The 20,850-nt window shown below is 36.6% G+C and overlaps 1 protein-coding gene across 2 annotated transcripts in view; it reads right to left on the bottom strand.

Annotated features, from left to right (window-relative positions):
* Positions 1 to 20,850, bottom strand: part of LOC126969738 (alpha-tocopherol transfer protein-like) — a 61,293-nt gene that overhangs the window by 13,743 nt on the left and 26,700 nt on the right. The window contains exons 3-4 of one of the 2 annotated variants that reach the window (XM_050815301.1): positions 3,843 to 3,939; positions 2,851 to 2,871 (exon numbers count right to left, since the gene is read on the bottom strand). In XM_050815301.1, the coding sequence (XP_050671258.1) occupies positions 2,851 to 2,871; positions 3,843 to 3,939 (118 nt within the window). The remainder of the gene's footprint in view (positions 1 to 2,850; positions 2,872 to 3,842; positions 3,940 to 20,850) is intronic. The other variant, XM_050815302.1, reaches the window with a different exon arrangement.

The raw sequence follows: 20,850 nt of genomic DNA, 5'->3' as shown, positions 1-20,850 counted from the left end.
CAAACAACAAGAACACACATCATGTGAAAGTTCTCAACGTGAGCGGTTGCGTCATTATCTATGCAAGAAATAATGTGTGAACTATTTTTGTGATGATGAGACGAAGATAAACATGACCATCGCAATTTAACATTATTTATATATTGCTTGTGATATCACGAACTATGCCCACGGTAGAAAATAAAGATACTAGAACTTATTTACGGCCCTTCCCAATGTACTATCTACAGATATACTATATGTCAATAATCTGAAGCTGTCCCAATATACCCGATAAGTCATTCTTATCGCCTTATATTGGGACGCGTGAATTACAATTTCCATATAAACTTCTATCGCTAATAAGCTATACGTCGTCCCATTGACAGACAGCGTTTATGGATAAGATAAATTACCGTCGATAAGTTTATAGATAGGGACAGAAAAGTCAACGATAGTTACGATTTTTATCGATAATAGGCCACAACCGGAGATAGACTGAATATTGGGAATGGCCGTTAGTAATTATGGCCTGTCTCGCTCACTTAGGCTGAGCTATATAGAGCGTACATAGACTTTGCTAAGACTTTACTTAAGTAAATATTATCTGAGTCAAAGAATATATAATAGTAAAAGTACGGAAATCTCACTCCGCAAAATCAAAGAAATATTAATCTTGCGGTCATACAATAAGGTGTAATTCAGATCGCACAGCTAACCTACATTTTTATTCACCTAGAAGTTGTCTCTCTTTCTACCGCGTGACTCTTACCTATTCTGACGAAATTAGGGTTGACTTCTTTACCTAAAAGTGTACCTACCTAGTATAATGTCATCTTATAAAAATAGCTCAGTTTTTTTCTATAATATAAATAGGTATGTAATCGTAATTTATAATCAATATTATGTTATAATCAATCTTTCAAATTAAACCTACATTAGCTGCAGATAGTAATGTATGCGTTGGAAGACGACACGACATAGTCAAACCTACTTAGTATATAGGAAATAAATATGTAGCTATCATGAATGGGAATTTAACTATAATAACAATCACTTTAAATTAGATTGTTTCAGCTTCTTTAGGAAGCTTAAAAAATTTCGATCGCAATGACCTTTATACTGCATTGCTTTATTAATGTTTCTTCATTTTTAAAACATGACAACGGTGACAACAAATCGCGCGTGCATCACTGCTCGCTCGTGAGTCCCTACTGGCTGACTTACTCTGTAGAGGCCGCCGCACGTACATTACGATTTCGATGCCTACACGGGGAGTGGGACAGGCCTGGCTGAGTATAGTTTAATATTTTATTTTATTTTTATAGTCATTTGACAGCTGAAATTATGCTACGACAGCCCAATGCACAAGTCATGTTCGGGTTTTATCACTCACTCGGGAAATATATTTATGGTAAGGTCTGAGCAAAGTGTAAGTACACTATATAGATCTACAAAATCGCGATACAAAAGTAACTGTTGATCGTAGATGGGTGAAAATTTGAAGTTGTATGTATTTTTTAATGCCACATTATAAAAAAATAAAAACAAAAAATTTGGTCCAAAAATTAAAAACAAAAATTAAGGGTGAACAACCCTTATTACTTAGGGGTATGAAAAATAGATGTTGGCCGATTCTCACACCTACTCAATATGCTCACAAAATTTCATGAGAATCGGTCAAGCCGTTTCGGAGGAGTACGGGAACGAACATTGTGACACGAGAATTTTATATATAAAATATATACACCCTGTTTTTTTAATTCCCTATAACTCTGAGACCGTTTATTGAAATCGAATGGTGTATGATTTTAATTTTTAAATTTTAATAATGTTTTTTTTGCGTTTCTTATCTTTCATACAAAATAAATGAAATAATTATCAAATATAAATGTCACACACCTTTATGAGAAAATTGGCAACTCTGCATACTACGAGCTTCAAATTATGAATGATTATACTTACCTACTTATCAATGAAAAATTGATTATTATGTCCTTTGATTAACTTTGTAAGTGTAAGTTTGGCAACGTCGCTAAGAATAGGACTTGTCATACTGGTTGCAATCAAGACACAATCTACATTTAAAAACTTTTTTACACCCATTATATGCATTTTAGAACACATGTTTTTTGAACTTCTCTTTTTAGCTATAGATTATAATCATAAAGTTATGGTAATTCAATGTAAACACGTTGTATACATCTCACCCTTAGAGTCCGAGTTCCAACCTCTATTACCAGAGGGAGGCTCCTTTGCACAGGATGCCGGCTAGATTATGGGTACCACAACGGCACCTATTTCTGCCGTGAAGCAGTAATGTGTAAAAATTACAGTGTTTCGGTCTGAGGGGCGCCGTAGCTAGTGAAATTACTGGGCAAATGAGACTTAACATCTTATGTCTCAAGGTGACAAGCGCTATTGTAGTGCCACTCATAATTTTTGGGCTTTTCAAGAATCCTGGGCGGCACTGCCTTGTAATGGGCAGGGCGTATCAATTACCATCAGCTGAACGTCCTGCCCGTCTCGTCCCGTATTATCATAAAAAAAACTCACACACTCACGCTGTCTTAAGGTGTAGAGATCGCACATGTGATTGTGAGATGAGAAAAAATAATTTCCGAAAATAAAAAATATAGAACAGTAAGACAAAGAGAAGTTAATTTTGGAAATTACAGAAGGAAAGAGAGCATTTACCATGACAGGAATGCTTTACTACCAATAATGACCAAGAGATGTTGTTCTCGACTTTAATAATAATATTATATGAAAAGTGTTGTAATGGAGTTAGCAATGATTATATTTTGTAAAGCTACTTTAATTTAGTCAGCGGCGCTAACTGTTGGATAGGAAATGGCGAAGCGATGTTACCTTTGTCTATCCTTATGAGAGCTAAAACATTTTGAATCATATAGACATACATACATATAGATATATAAATAAAAATATAAAAATATAACTTTTGTACAGTGTTACCACCAATAACTGGATATTGAGTATTAACCATGATTCACAGCTTTCGAAGTACGGTAACAATGGCGTTTTACTTCCCCTCTTACCACACCCCAATAAACATTTACCTCGAAGCACTGATGTATACTGTTCGCCTTATGCCTATAGTATCCATATATATATAAAATATGTATTGTATATATTAAAAAGTGACACAGTACCATCTATAGCCACTAGATCACAAAACTTATTTCACCTCTCTAAAACTACGACCAATATTGGTAAACGTGCGCCACTTCACAGAATATGTACATGTTATAGTAATTTTATGCCATAGACCGGGGGTGCTCAAACGTTCGATCGGGATCGACAGGTCGATCGCGAGTGCTTTTCGAGTCGATCTCGAAAAAAAAATCCGATATAAAAAACTAAAATCGGTAATTACGTTATATCTTATGAAAAGTATGCTCAGGACATGCAGTGTCACTCTTCAACATCCAAAGTCACTCTTTAGTTAAGCTTAGAACTTTACAACGTGTTTGTTTTGTAAGAACCAATAAACTCGCAATTTTGAATAAGAATTATGAGATTTTTCATAGACATTTAAGAGCAGACCTACACTTACCTTGACTAAAAAAATGCATATTTTGCGCAAAACTAAAATATCTATGTCATCGTGACACTCTACCTAGACGACAATCCTTCATCACACATACTTGAAGCCTCTCAGACCCGATCGATCGTAGTCTAACAATTTTGAGGTAGATCGCCAGCAGTTCAAGCTTGAGCACCCCTGCCATAGACCATGCGACATACCATCCAATATGGTCCACTACTGGACCGCGTTCGATGCTCTGGCCGTACCAAATCCGTTCATGTGTCTAGGCTATTATATGTACTAAAAAACTCACAATAATCCGACACGCGTTATGTGACCCAGCTTCACTCCAGCCATGTCAAAGAGGAAGATAAACCCAGGGTTCGGCCCCCGCTTGTGAAGGCACGCATCTGAAAGAATATGGAGATTATAATTGAAGAGGGTAGACTACTTTATTATAAAATTTATATTACAAATCTGTGTCCTTCAGTTGTTTAGCGTTCAACAATATTTAGATATTGCTTATATTTAGTCACGAGTCGAAGCTTGTCTAAGTTGTGTCAAACGGAGAGAAGATATTCATAATGACGTTTTAGATTTTAGATTATATGATACCAGATAGATGACAGCTGACAAAAATTGCTTTCCGTTCCTTTATTTGTTCCTGAGGGCCTACCATCAACTTTTAATAAGCGATGCGATTCCAATGCAGTTCGATTTAGGTACCTAAACTGAATCGCTAAAATTCGCACCATGAAGTGCCTTTTACTGAATCGCGTTTGGATCCCTTAAGGCGCTATAGTCCTAAAAAGCAACATTTTTAAAAATCTACTTAAAATACTTCTACAAATACTACAATTCCAATTTTTTGACATGTTTATCTTCATTTCTTGATCTAAATTATCGCTGTTTCGAAAACACGATTACGAAAAAAAATCTCGATAGATTTATTTTTTGAAAAATAGTCTTTTTTATTTGAATTGTTTATATTATCATAAAACTATGATAGCTATAAACACAAAACTTATTTGATTCGAGAGTTTATTAGTATCTATAAGTTTTCACTGTGGGATTTATCAATACTCTTTGTGAATTATTTTATATTAATTTTTTTCGTAATAAACCAAACGCGACGCCTTGGTTGCATGCTCGCTCAAGCCAGCAGTACGCCCGTGACCACTGTCAAAGGTGTTGAAGGTACTGTGTTCGTGTCTCTCGGGCTCACATTACGTAAGATTTTAGCAAACAAGTACAAAGCGGGAATCATAGTAAAAAAAAAATGATGATGCGACAGCGTATTTGTTGAAATATATAGGTAAATGTAAAATAAAATTTACGTAATATTATTTTGAATATTATGCCACGCGGGATTTTTGTATATATGTATGTACTTTAGGGAAGTTAGATGAATCCAAGATGGCCGCCGCACAAAATTATGATTTCAGCAATATGGATATCGTGTCCGAGGTTCTCGAGGGTGCAGATAACGATTTTGTGATCATTTTTGAAATCCAAGATGGCCGCCGCACAAAATTATGATTTCAGCAATATGGATATCGTGTCCGAGGTTCTCGAGGGCGCAGAGAACGATTTTGTGATCATTTTTTAAATCCAAGATGGCCGCCACACAAAATTATGATTTCAGCAATATGGATATCGTGTCCGAGGTTCTCAAGGATGCAGAGAACGATTTTGTGGTCATTTTTGAAGTCCAAGATGGCCGCCGCACAAAATTATGATTTCAGCAATATGGATACCGTATCCGAGGTTCTCGAGGGTGTCGAGGACGAATTTTGAGCGCTGGCCATCTTGGATTCCAAAAATGATCACAAAATCATTCTCTGCACCCTCGAGAACCTCGGACACGATATCCATATTGCTGAAATCATAATTTTGTGTGGCGGCCATCTTGGATTTCAAAACTGATCACAAAATCGTTCTCTGCGCCGGCGTTCCGTGCCGGTGCTCTAAACCACTGAGCTAACCGTTCGAGTACCGCCTCGTTATAAAATTCTGTTTTGCTTTGTTCAAGTCTCAGGTTGTGGCTTCATTATTAAATAATATTAATATAAATAAATATAGTTCTTTGCATTACAAATTAAATGTTTGCTTAGGTATTTTCGTAAAAATAACGAGTTATGAACGCACCTCCATTGATGTTTGATTTGAGAGAGAGTACATTTTTTTTAATTCGTTCTTGCGAACAGCGTCCGACAGTCCGGGCCCTTACTGCCTCGTCTTTAGTATTTTCCTTTTTTGGTATTTATTTTCAGTATGTTGTTTTACAAAAAAGTCCGATAAAGTAATCTCACCTCATCTTTCATCAATAAAATTTTCCTTTTCTGTATGTTTTCACTATTTTTAAAAGTTATTAACAACACGATTCACTTTCCTCTAATACTTCCTTAGAGGAACTTTTTTCGAATCGCTCACTTTGTATCATAAGCTATCCAGTTTTACTTGAAATATAACCTCATGGTACGAATGAATGAACAAACTAAATCAATTTCCGATTCAGTTGATATCATTTTTGACGTTCAATTGACATCATTGCGATTTAATCAGTTGATTTGACGTCAACCTAAATTAGATAGCTCTAATCACGTCGTGGTACGAAATAGCAAAGCAGTTCATTTTAGGTTGTCAATTGAATCGCAATAAGAGTTCATGGTAGGCCCGCTGTTCCTGCGACGTTTTAGATAAACACAAGCTATCACTGTTTTGTAATAGAAAAAGATAAATTTAATTTAAGACGCCATTATTGTTAGGTCACTGACGTTGTTAAAGTTAGCTCACTATCTAACAAAACACGTGTCTTTTTTGTAAGAACAACATACATCTTTAACGTTCACAACACTCATGTTAACAATTAATTTTAATGTTAAATTTAATAACCGGTTTATTATTTAATAAGCTTTACGAAACACATACTGAGGTCAAGACTAGAGGTCATCTACTGGACAATAATTCATATTTTTTTTTGAGATACACAACTTAATCAAGTTTTTTATACAATCCTTTAATACCGAATCTTGCCAGCCATAATTTATCAGACATCCATAAAACAAGAATTATTAAAAGGTGCGCAAATGATTATAGTACCTAATATTAAAATAATTTAATTAATTTGTAGTACGATATTATTCTTTTTAGCTTTAAGGCCGGAACGCATTACAGCGGCACTGCGCTGTGCGTCGCTTCACGTCGCTAGACGATACCTATCGCATTACAACTACAGTAAGCGGCAGCTCGAGTCATTTCTATACCAATTTGCGTGCGAGCAACCATACAAGATGAGCGATAGTGACGAGGATTTGGTCATTATTTCCTTATTCTGTGCAGAAGATAAACCTATTAATGGAAGAGAACAAAAATAATATAACAGAGAACGAGAACTTAACAATTAGCAGTGCGCAAACTAAAGAAACGCGCCGCTTGCTGTGACGAACTGAGCGTCGCTGCACTGCGCGTCAAAATATTCTCTCAGAGGCAACTCTGCCGCGACTCGCAGTGCAGCACCCGCTAATGCGTTCCGGCGTTTATGCAATAGGAGGATTTATATAGAAAGACATAAATGCAATTTAGGGTTATATTCTATAGCTAAAAAGTAAAAGGAGATTCTAAGAATCATGTGTTCTAAAATGCATATAATGGGTGTAAAAATGTTTTTAAATGTAGATTGTGTCTTGATTGCAACCAGTATGACAAGTCCTATTCTTAGCGACGTTGCCAAACTTACACTTACAAAGTTAATCAAAGGACATAATAATCAATGAAAGTAACATAGTGACATATTTTTCATTGATAAGTAGGTAAGTATAATCATTCATAATTTGAAGCTCGTAGTGTAACATTGATATTTGATAATTATTTCAATTATTTTATTCTATTAAACGGTCTCGTTAAACTTAGAGTTATGGGGATTCAACATAAACACGCTGTATTGTATATATGTAATAATACGTTTAGTAATGTATTTTTTATTTCTAGCGTTGCAAGGGCAGCACTAGAAACAGCCACACAAAATTATACTAATGAGTAAGTAAGTAAGTGGTTTTCTGATAGAAATTGAATTAACATAACAGACGCGCAGTGGCATCAGTTGAATAGCTGCAAACACAAACGTACACAGAATTTTCTCGATGTCGGTTACAGAAACTCACACGTTTCCCGCGCGACACATACACGTTTGTTGCGCCTGTAAAGGCAGGAACGCGCGTGTTCAAAAAAATTGAAAGAGACAAGAGAAAAATTGAAGGATCAACAACAAATTTCTTCTACAGTAAACATATTTACACACATTAGCTTGCGAGTGAGGACATAACAGAGTGCTGTATTTATTTAGCTGTGGAGGTGATCAGAGAAGATATCAATAGATTGTTGTCTTTTCGACAGCTCACCACCCATAATATAATTATCATCGCCATTGACATTGTAGTTATTAATAGCGTTGTTGGTACTTGTAATTCTGTTCAAAGGAGAATGGAGGCCCAGACTGAACCGACCGACCGTGCTGAAGATATAAGTGGAGTGTATTTCTTGGACCTAGGCAGTCTTCTTCGAAAAAAAATGTTAATTTTGAAATTTGATATGGACTGTCGATTGTGCCATTGACAAGTTTGTAAAAAAATACAGCATCATGCACTTTTCTGCGGTTATTTAAGGACTCTAAACCGAAGCAGCGCCAACGATCCTTATAGTTTGGGAGTTTCTTGGCCAAATTACACGGATAAAATAATATTCGCAAGTAATCTGCCGTTTTTAAATTTTGCAGCACAAAAAGCGCGCGACGATGGCACGCGAAAAAAACGTAGTGTGTAAGGTCTCTTACCATTGTACAACTATCCTGAAAATATATTGACCGTAAAGAGGTTAAGTTAAGGTCAGAGCTTCCGCCGAATCGGGGAAGTCCACATTCTCAACGTCATTGACTGGCTCTCCGTTTGAGCCACCCGATCACCTTGCTAATTAATATCTCTACGTGCTGATTACGGCTTCTTACAGAATGCGACCTTTCTTGTTATTTTGATGAAATAAATAGATAATTTGTTATTTTTTTCCTGATACGCAAATATTGTTGAGCAGGTTATCAATTGTAAAGTAGATCCTGTAGATGAAACCACCACCTGAGAGTTGAACAAGACATACAGGATTTATAAAAGATACGTCACTCAATGGAAAGAGCGCTCGCACGAATCGCGAGATGTCACGGGTTCGAGTCCCGCATAAATTTTGTTTTCAAATTTAATTTGTGCAAATAATTATTGTCTATATTTATTATTACCATTTATCGAAATAAAATACGATTTACAATATAACAAATGTAAAAGGGGCGTTTATTTAAATCGCACACAATTTTATATATATTAGTGTTTAGATGAAGTAGGTAATGAATGCTCGAAACTTAGCGCTCTAGCTTATATAGGGCACGCCAATCAACCATCTCAATGCTAACAAAAACATAAATTATTATGAATAGTCTTTATATATTGTGTTCTTGTTTTTATGTTGGTACTATCGTGGGAATCTATGGCTTATTATAAAATCGTAATTATAAAAACCGACAACAAAAACTGAAAAGTATCAAATAACTAAAAATTTAATTTAATACACCTCTTATGTAAACCTTTACCTTTAATATTAATAAAATACTATTATTTGTATGTGCTACTTATTGATAGCTTTGAAGTCAAGCTGACCCAGTTTGTTAGAATTTCTTACTTTGTAAACAATGGCAAAAAATATGTAATAAGTACTAGAAGTAACAATGGCTTGATTTCGTTAAAAGGCATAAATGGCATAAAAGGTATTAATTTTCTCAAAATTTATTCCCTTAGAATTCTTTTTGATGTCATTTCTAATATACTAGATACTACTACCGCTTCGGAAAAAAATGGCGCTCTGAGAGAGAAGAAGCGGCGCAAGAAACTTCCCAGGATTATTTTTTTGCGCTCTTTTCAATAAAAATATACAGTATTGTTCAGTCATTTCTATAGCTATAAAATAATCACAATCTAGTCCCAGGTTGTCCGATCATTTAGATATTCAGCTGTGGAGTAATAGGATTTACGACAGAGCCATTTTTTTATTTAAACATTTATATAAGCTGATATATAGCACGAACAGCTCTATTTTGCTTTTGTTAGTAGGTACTTTATCGTGTCAAACAGACATAAAAAGAACAGGCATGCGAGAAATGTTTTTTCAAAATGTTCGTAAGACTTAAATTCGCCTTAAAAGCATTTAAATTCGAGCAATAAAAGTAGCACACGTAAATAATACATAACACAACATCATAATTGGAGTGTCTGTTTGTAATATTGAAATAACCGTTTTTTACTACATGTATATATGAATATATACAGTCGTGGTCAACTAATTAGGGACACTCTGTAGTTTAACCAATTGTGAATTTATTTTTTATTTTCCAATGAGTCTAAACAAGATTTCATATCCCTTACATGTAACTATAATTAGTCATTTATGTGCCCGATTATACAAACAATAACAACTTCCTAAACATTAAAACTCTTTACAGTATAGCTGATAGATTATCACAGTGCTATTTGTTCAAAAAATGCTGGCTGGTCATTTAATTAGGGACACTGAGATATTGTGTTCTATTTTCAAAATCTGAATCTCAATATTTTTTTATTTCTTCTCCTTCAGGTTCCAGGTAGTTTTGGCGGCAATCAAGATTATTAATTTTAAGTTTTGAGAACTATTTTGAAGAAAAATGGGCAAAAATATAAGTTGCGATGCAACACTACGAAAAATCATCATGAAGTTTGTCGAGCGTGGTTGGTCATACCGAGGGATAGCAGAATATTTAAATTGTTAAAAAACTATGGTGTGCAATGCAGTGCAACATTTCAGGCGCAACAACACAGCTTTAATTGTGCCCAGATAAAAAAAATCGAGAAAAACAACTCCGCAAGAAGATAGAATGATAACCAGGTTAGCTAAGAAAGATCCATTTTTGGACCTTTTTTTTTATTAAACACGAAGTGTTTGGGGCGGACGAAAGATCCGCTGTTACAGCGAGGACCGTTAAACGACGTCTGATAGAAACAGGGATGTTCGAAGGAGTGGCTTGCAAAGTATCGTTGTTGAAAAAAGAACATAAAAATGCACGTTTGACGTTTGCACGTAAATATTTACATTGGACCTACGCCCATGGCAACATGTATTATTCTCTGACGAAGCCAATAAGAAGCCAAGTTAATTTGATTTCTTAAAATGGAAGGTAATACGTACGGCGTCCTGTAAAAGCGGAAATGAATCCAAGATTTACAAAGAAGCAGGTGAAACATGGCCGTGGAAACATTAAAATGTGGGGTTCATTTTCTGGACGTAGAGTGGGACCTGTGAGGAAAGTTCAGGGTAATTTAGACCAACATACAAGGCAATATTAGAGGAAACTATGCTTCCCTACGCTGAGGAACATCTCCCTATCATATGGACGTTTCAGCATGATAATGACCCGAATCATAACACCCGTTCAGTCAAGTCGTTTCATAACAGTCAGTCGGTATCAGTGCTAGATTGGCCAGCAAATAGCCCGGACCTCAACCCAATCGAGCAGCTTTGGCACGAAATCAAGAAAAAAGTTGCCAATTATATTTTAAGATGAACATAATGAAGCTTTTCGTGAGGCATGGGCAAACATCCTGTCGAAACATGTCAGAAACTGCCACTGTCTATGTCATTGGTGTCTAGCGATAATAATTAATAATAAGCGATAAGGTTTTCTTACTGGGTTATTTTACACGTAATAAAATGGAGTTGTTATAGAAATTAAAATACTGGAGATTAATAGTTTTGTTTAATTCTATTTTTTAATTTTCTTTACTTTCCTTAATTAAATGTCCAGCTTAAGAATTATACCTTAAATTGTATACATGGTTAACCCCAAGGTTAAAAAAGTGTTTAATATCCAAATATTAAACACTTTTTTCTATTCATTTAATCTTTTATTTATAGCCATTTATTGCATAATAGTTGGACCAAACTATGCAAATAATAGTTACTGAGAAATCAATAGGGTTTTATATTTATATGTACATAACGGGTTATTTCTCTTCACTATCTTGAATGTCCCTAATTAGTTGACCACGACTATATGTACGGTACATATACCAAATTAATATTTTTTATTTTTTTTTTGTTTGTGTCTTTGTCTGTCTGTCTGGTTGTTCCGGCTAATCTCCGAAATGGCTGGACCGATTTTGACGCAACTTTGATTGGCAGGTAGCTGATGTAATGAGGAGTAACTTGGGCTACGTTTATTTTTGAAAATTCTTTTATTTTAGAAAGATGTTGCCATGTCCAATAGACGGTCTAACTCTAAAAATAATTTATATGGCAAAACGACGTTTGCCGAGTCAGCTAGTAATATGTTATGTGAGTATGTTTTCAGTGAACTCCTAAACTAATGAACGGATTTTAATGGGAATTACTTCATGGAGTGCAGTTTAGTCCAACTTGAAAGATAGGATAGTTTTTGTTTCGATTTGGGACCCATAATTATTTTTATTTCCAATATTTGTTTTGTATGGACATATTTTCTGTTAGTGAATTTATTGACGCACGGCTTGACAGTTCCACTGTGAAATAATTTAATTATAACAACAGGCAGCATATTTTACGAAATAATTCTTGATGATATGAAATATTATTGACAAAATTGTTTAGATTTACAAGAGGGAGATCTCAAATCAATTTTCTAATATGCAAATATTGGGGTAGCAGGTTATCAATTGTAAAGTAGATCCTGTAGATGAAGTCACAACCTGAGAGTTGAACAAAGCAAACAGAATTTTATAACTAGGCGGTACTGGAACGGTTAGCTCAGTTGGTTAGAGCACCGGCACGGAACGCCGAAGGTCGTGGGTTAGAATCCCGCATCGATCATAAAATTTTGTTTTTCAAATTTTATTTGTATTATTGACAAGTTCATATAAAACAGTATTTTATTTATTATGTACAGAACAACGTCTGTCGGGTCAGCTAGTAAATAATAAAACACAAGAATGGAAACACATCTTGATATGACAGGTGCACCTGTGCCCACATATTTATATTAATTATTTCCTGCATTTAATATGGACTTTTAATATTATTTTAAATGTTTGTAGAATTTAATGCAACCCGCAATCGGCTATTCTGGTTCGGTGTGGTGGAAATACAAGTATCAGAATTTCAACCTTGAGCTATTTTTATGAGAAAAAGTTTATTTATTTTTAACCTACCATAATCCTTTCAACAAAGGTTTGTAAAACCGAACCGGTAACGTAAACGTAACAACCGAGAGAGCTTTTTAATTGGTTTTGTTCTATCTTTAACCACTCGTTTACTGTTTTTGGCTAAGATAATTTATACGTTAAGATAAACTATGACAGCTATGAAAACGTCGAAAAAAAATGCGCTTAGAACTAACCTCTATTTGGAGCAATGCACGCACACTAACACAAAGTGTCACACAAATCGCAAGTGTAAAGCGGGTTTAGACAGGATCAGTAACTGACTTCAATTTTGAGACAAGTCAGCGCTGACCCGAAATATACTCAATGTGAACTGTTTTGAAGTCAGTACAGCGGCGGGAAGTCAGCGCTTACTTCAATATTCGCATACGAATATTTTGAGGTCAGTCGGCGCCCTCCCGCGCCAGTGGTACAAACCCCGTGTAAATGGGGAAGTCACTGTCGCTGTGTTGAGGGTTGACGTCGCGTTGCGTAGACGATAAAATGTCTCGTAAACTAAGCGAATGACTTCACAAACGTGTGCTCAGCCTACTCAGCTTACCGCGACTACTGACTCCATATAAACGAATGAAGTCATGGATAGCGGCAGAGTCGGCGCCGATACTGACTTGTGCACTGCATGCAGGTCTATTACCAAAACCGAAGTTTCGGTCCGAAACGAAAGAACGACGAATTTCGAATTAAATCAATCTACTATTTAATCAATCAATATTACCAAAGCACTTCGGATCCGAATAGTGCAGATGCTTTCTTTTCGGAACCATACAAATAACCGTTAATAGTGAAGTAAATGTCAAGTGAATTTGGGAATAAGGTAAACGAAAAACAAAATGGCATATCGCGAACTTCGGATCCGAAACACTTTCGTAATAGGAAAATGTACGATCCGACAACCGAAACTTCGTATTTCGATTTTACCTAAGCCCGGCTTAAGACGTAGCTTGTCAAACACACTAAAGTATTAAACCTGGCCTGTTTTTATCGGTTGTATAACAGCAAGAGACTCTATCGAGACGCATAAATGATTTAAGGTTTTAAGTTTAAGTTCATTATAAAGCACAAAATTTGAAAAACAAAATTTTATGAACGATGCGGGATTCGAACCCACGACCTCCGGCGTTCCGTGCCGGTGCTCTAACCAACTGAGCTAACCTTTCGAGTACCGCCTCGTTATAAAATTCTGTTTGCTCTGTTCAACTTAAGACTGTTAGAGCACGGAACGCCGGAGGTCGTCGGTTCGAATCCCGCATCGTTAATAAAATTTTGTTTTTTAAATTTTATTTACGTATTAATCCTAGATGTGAGGGTTATCACTTTAAAAACATAACATATTGTTTTCATTATAAAGGTTCAGTCAAATAAACCGGTTTAGAACGGCTAAGCCATGACAGTTCATTGCGGACGAAGTCGCGGGCAAAAGGGCGGATTTCTTCATTAACGCGAGTGTTACATATTTAAATAAAATTATCTAACACCTGGGATCCAATAATCTCTAAATTAAAACCCAAAACTACACATACCAAAAAAGAAGAGGAAACTGTCAGTAAATTTTGCCAAAAACCATCTGTGTACAGCAAATACCAATTCCGTGGCAACAAATGGCGCTTAACTTCATAATGACAACTATGACAAATACTATCTTGACTGATTTCACTCGCAATCTCCCTGAAAACGTGATCCAAACAAGTCTCGAAACGTCGGGTTAACTTTAATAATAATTAAAATGTAACATTTAGGCAAATATCAAATCACAATTACACGCGTTTTAATCCTTTAAAAAGTGTTTTATTTAAGTAAATAAATAAATATAAAAATAATTGTGTAAAACATAATTAATTTATGACTTTATTGACACGTTGTGACCACATCATCACGGATGCTACGTCAAGGGCCGTGACTCTGCGCAGCGGAAATAAATATAATTATTTCTTAGAAACGGAAAATTTTATCATGTCTCGTTTGAAACACATTCACAATATAACGTTTCACAGAATTTCCGACATTATTTGGACTCGGGAACCTTACCTTTGGCCAGTGGGAGGCTCGTTTGCACAGGATGCCGGCTAGATTTTGGGTACCACAACGGCGCCTATTTCTTCTGTGAAGCAGTATTGTGTAAGCATTACTGTGTTTCGGTCTGAAGGGCGTCGTAGCTAGTGAAATTACTGGGGAAATGAGACTTAACATCTTATGTCTCAAGGTGACGAGCGCAGTTGTAGAGCCGCTTAGAATTTTTGGGTTTTTCAATCATCCTGAGTTGCACTCTGAATTGTAATGCGCAGGGCGTATCAATTACCATCAGCTGAACATCCTGTTCGTCACGTCCCTTATTTCCATGTCACCTTGAGATAAGATGTTAAGTCTTATTTGCCCAGTAATTTCACAAGCTACAGCGCCCTTCAGACCGAATCACAGTAATGTTTAAGCATTACTGCTGAATTGGGCGCCGTTGTGGTACCCATAATCTAGCCGGCTTCCTGTGCAAAGGAGCCTCCCACTGGTCAGAGCAAAGTCTAAATACGCTTTATAGATATCAGCCTAAAACTATGACGTTTTCCGACCGTCCGTCTAATGTCACCAATCCGGCTAGCTATTCAGTTTATCTTATAAACTACGGCTGAATATTTGACAGTTATTTATTACTAAACAATAACCACGCCACAAATAGTGTTTAAAAACAAAATTTATGAACGATGCGGGACTCGAACCTGCCACGTCTCTCGTTGGAGCCAACCGTTCGAGAACGTATCGTTGACAAATCTAGTATTTGTTCAACTCTCACGTTGTAGCTCTCTAACTTGAACTGTTGGCTCAGCTTGAAGAGCGATCGCACGGAATGCGAGAGGTCGCAGTTTCGAGAAATTTTGTTTTCAAATCATAAATTTAATATAATTATACGAAGAATTTGACCACCTGATGTCTCTTTCACATGGTATAGGGGTAGAAGGGAGTAACACGTATTTAAGGCACCGTTATATTATTACTAACTTCTACCCGCGACTCTGTCCGCGTGGAATAGTTACTTTGGGCAGATTATTTTATTTTTGGGGATACTTTTCAAATAATACACATATAACTCCTCTTTCCGCTGCTGGCGGCGCTCTTCGATACAGAGGATATAACTTGTCACTGTGGACAGTCTCTTTAATAGTATTTCCCTGCGAACTTTAATCTCCTATTTCATACCCATGTAGGTCAGAGTTTCAAAAATGCTACAACAAATACTTATAAATTACTATTTATCGAATGCCTAAATACAAAATTCTATGGTGTCATTTTCCGCTAGCCTATGTCCTTTTCCAAGCTCTAGTCTATCTCTATACTAAATTTCATCAAAATAGGTTCAGCGGTTTAGGCGTGAAAGCGTAACAAACAATCCTTCACATTTATAATATTAGTAGGGATTTCTTATCACTTAAGATCAATGTCTCAACTTAACCTTAACGACTATATTTATTCTCATGCAACTAAAGGTCACTACAATATGTATTACATTCTAGTAATCCAATCAATCTGGTATTAACTGGTCAATACCGGTTACCGACGCTGAGTAGTCATTTGTTGATTGAATGTTAATATTATTACGTATCATTATAAAATAATAGAACAGAAGTGTAACACAGCGGTCTCATTGAAATTTCTATCTACGTCTGAGTCCAGTGGGAGGCTCCTTTGCACAGGATGCCGGCTAGATTATGGGTACCACAACGGCGCCTATTTCTGCCGTGAAGCAGTAATGTGTAAGCATTACTGTGTTTCGATCTGAAGGGCGCCGTAGCTAGTGAAATTACTGGGCAAATGAGACTTAACATTTTGTTTCAAGGTGACGAGCGCAGTTGTAGTGTCGCTCAGAATTTTTGGGGTTTCAAGAATCCTGAGCGGCACTGCATTGTAATGGGCAGGGCGTATCAATTACCATCAGCTGAACGTCCTGCTCGTCTTGTCCCTTTTTTTCATAAAAAAAAAAAATAAAAAAAAAAACGTCTGGGCGGAGCGTTGGCTAGGGTTGGTACACATAAAAAATTTGACGACGCGGACGGTCGCGGAGCAGCGTAGCTAAGGCTATGGTCTCCTATTTTATGCCGTCGGCATCCGCGCGTCAGGCGTCATGCCGCGGCGTCAGGCGTCAGCGTCAACGTTCAATTCCGTGGCTTCCAACGTCTGGAGGTCTATTACCAAAATCGAAAGCCGAAGTTTTGAACGAAAGAACGACGAACTTCGAATTAAATCCTATTACCAAATTACTTCGGATCCGAATAATGCGGCTGAATTTCATTTCGGAACCATATATATAACCATAAGAAGTAAATCTCAAGTGAATTCGGGAATAATGTAAACGAAAGACAAAATGTCTAATCGCGAACTTCGTATCGATCTTCGGATCAGAAACACTTTCGTAATAGGGAAATGTACGATCCGTCAACCGAAACTTCGTATTTCGATTTTGGTAATAGGGCTCCTGGACGCAACGCTCAGCGTCGGCGGTCAATTATACGTCTGACGTGACACTGGTGGCTCAGTGGCTACTCGCGAGCGATCACGTGCGGTAGTGATTCCGCGATGGATTTGGTGAAACTTTTATATTTGTTATTAGAAGAAGAGACACAAGAAGGCCGTATAAGGAGAAAATTACGAATTAAAAATAAAATTCCCAACATTAATGTTTATAAATATTGTTTTTATGATTCTTGTCACTTTTATCACACACTGCATTATAAGATTTTACCGATTCAATCAACAACTCGTCTTTTCCTTTATCAAACCTCATCATTTTGTGTGACGCGAGCGACGACTTTCTCGCTGCAATGGTTCGAAATAACTAGAGACGCGGCGCATGTTCAACAAGTCAGCGTGGACGTGTGAAAGAGACCACAACAGTACTTACATTTATATAGTAAACATTGTGACGCAGCGTACGGCGTAACGAGACGTCGCGTACGCCGTAAAATGGGAGACCATAGCTTAATTTAAATCGGACAGCGACCAGTCTCGGCAGCGCACGGCGTGGCACTCAATAGTTTTGTCTCCCCAAGATTGCTTAGCGGTCGTATAAATCGTGTGTATGTGTGTGTATTCGGGCGCTCTAGTATGAAGGTACAGTACTGTTCGATTACTGTATTGAGTCAGTATACAGTACAGATACGGCGACAGTAAATGCCAGCGACCTTGAGCGATTGGGGAGGAGCCTGCGTCACTCCCTCCCGTTGCCGCAGAACGCCCCCCCCCCCGGACGTAATTCCCCCCGAATTCCCGCATTGCATTCTTGCCAAGTCGTCAGTGCATCTATTGCCTTTATTCCCTGCTATGAGTCTCGGCACACTCTTACGCGAGTCTAAGCTGACAGCCAGAGAGAATTTGAAGAGAAAAGAGAAGAAGCAAGTAGAAGACACCCTAGCAGTAATTATATAGGATACTGTGGATTACGTGATGTAGAATATAATCTCTAGACAATTACAATAAAACTAAAAAAGCGCTTACACCTTCCTTAAAGGCCGGCACTACTGCTGTGATTCCACTGGTGTTGCAAGAGAATGTGGGCGGCGGTGATCACTTAACACCATGTGACCCGTACTCTCGTTTATCCTTCTTTTCCATAAAAAAATTGTATTATTGTTAATTTATTGATATTAATAAATAGATATTCATGATTTGTTATGGAAAAAAAATGTGTCTAGTTATTTTAACTGACAATACTTTAAAGAGATTTCACTACCTACTTAGTCTCTTTCCAGATTTTGGCGAGACAACACGTCCTTAGGATGCCTCGTGTAGAGGCGAAACACGTGTCGAATTGTTTTAAAGACGAATGTTGGAGGAATTAACACTAAAGAAAACTTAAATCCTTTGTATAATTATGGATTTCCGCAAAGTAACGCCTAAATCAATAAATTATCACTATATTACCGATTATAAAGATATATAGTTATTCTAGTTGACCCGACAAACGTTAGTTGTTCACTACGTTATATATAAAATACTATTTTTTTATGATTTTGGCAATAATATTTCATAACATCAAGTATTATTTCGTAAAATATGCTCCCCATTGTTATAATGAAATTGTTTCACAGCGGAACTATCAAACCGCGCGTCAATAAATTCTCTCATAGAAAATATGTCCATACAAAACAAATATTGGGAACTAGCTGACCCAGCAAACGTTGTATTGCTATATAAAGTAATAATAAATAATTAAAATTGTTGTGGTATAAAAAATAGATGACGACCGATTCTCACACGTACCAAATAAATCGTACATAAAATGTATCGTAATACAATAATTATTATATTCGATTGCCATCTTGGAATCCTATTTTTGTGAATGGGACAGAATAATATAAAAATCTAAACAATATGTTATGTTTTTTTTAAAAGTGATAACCCTCACTTCTAGGATTAATACACAAATAAAATTTGAAAAACAAAATTTTATGAACGATGCGGGATTCGAACCCACGACCTCCGGCGTTCCGTGCAGGTGCTCTAACCAACTGAGCTAACCGTTCGAGTACTGCCTCGTTATAAAATTCTGTTTGCTTTGTTCAACTCTCAGGTTGTGGCTTCATCTACAGGATATACTTTACAGTTGATACAACCTGCTCAAATACAATATTAATATAAATGCAAACATTCTTACTTTTATAGTCTGTTAAATTACCTTTCTTGTGGTATATCGTGTAGCTTGTCTTACTCTGTGTATATTTAACGAAAAAATATCTGAGGTAGTTTTGATAGCAGACGTCAGACGTCTGATTGGCACCTCGGGGGATATGTGTTAAGTGCTCGCTGTTGTTGTGTTTGATGTGCACGAACTCGTTGCATTCTATGCCTATCACTTATAATTCATTGTCACTCACTAATGAACGCAATTCTGACATAGCAATACTACTATTTTCTTGATCTGTCTCTCTCTGGTCATCATTGCGGTTAGCACGTGCGACAAGTAAACTTTTCGCACTCAAACAACACTTTCATTTACACAAAAACGTAATTTTTTAATGGGCAAACGGCTCTTTTTCAGCCGCAACAGCGAGCGCCAAGATACAACTTTTCCCGCATGAGTAATATAATAATAGTTATGGGTCCCAAATCAAAATAAATACTATCTTATCTCTCAAGTTGGACTAAACTGTACTCCATGAAGTAATCCCCATTAAAATCCGTTCATTAGTTAATAACTTTAATTTTAACAACATGAGCTGCTGAAGCTCATTTCCTGAGCTGAGTTTCCGGTGACATGACTATCCAGCCACCACAAGTAGCACCCGATGACGATCATGACGCATGGACCAGCCATTGTCTACCTCAGCGTTTTTAGGGAACAATAACGGACTTACAAATAAAATTGGCATAAAGTTATAACGAAGCATAAACCAAGAGTAAGTAAAATGTTTACAAATAGACATTTTGCTAACGATTGGATTATTCGGACGTATAACGTTTCCCGCGTTTATTTGCAAGGCAGCTCGTCATTAGGAAAACTACAGAATTATATGTATTGACAGTGTTCTCAACGATATTGTTAACATTTTTCATATTCTTTGTTTATCGTTAGTTATAACTTTATTCCAAGTTTATTTGTAAGGCCGTTAGTATTTTACTTTATTGACTAATTGGAACTTTATTTACTTAGGGTAATCGGGTCGATAAGAAAACAAATTCACCCTTGATACTCAGGTCAGTCGTCAATAGGTCAACTTAGATAATAATTATTTGTGTGAAATAGTAGAACATAGAAAAGTCGATCTACGACAAATTATGGTATATTTTAACAAACAAAATGACCGTATTTATGCTCAAAGCTCTAAGGAAGCTTCCCAATTAGTCGACAGAAAGCAACGTGGGCACTATCCGACTTCAGTGATGGTTTGGTGATGTATTAGCTATGAAGGTGTGACTGAGTCATACTTTTGTGAAAAGTTATCAAAACATCGGCAAAAGTGTATTAAGATGAGTGAGAAGGTAGTGAAGCCCCTTAACAACAACATGTTCAATAACCAAGAATAATCCTTCGAGCAAGACTCGGCACCGGGTCATAAGGCTCGGTCTACACAGTCT

Source organism: Leptidea sinapis, chromosome 19 (assembly GCF_905404315.1).
Source record: "Leptidea sinapis chromosome 19, ilLepSina1.1, whole genome shotgun sequence".
In the NCBI taxonomy this organism is placed as follows: Eukaryota; Metazoa; Arthropoda; class Insecta; order Lepidoptera; family Pieridae; genus Leptidea; species Leptidea sinapis.
The sequence above is the reverse complement of the archived record's forward strand: the minus strand, read 5'-3'. Positions and strand labels throughout refer to the sequence as shown.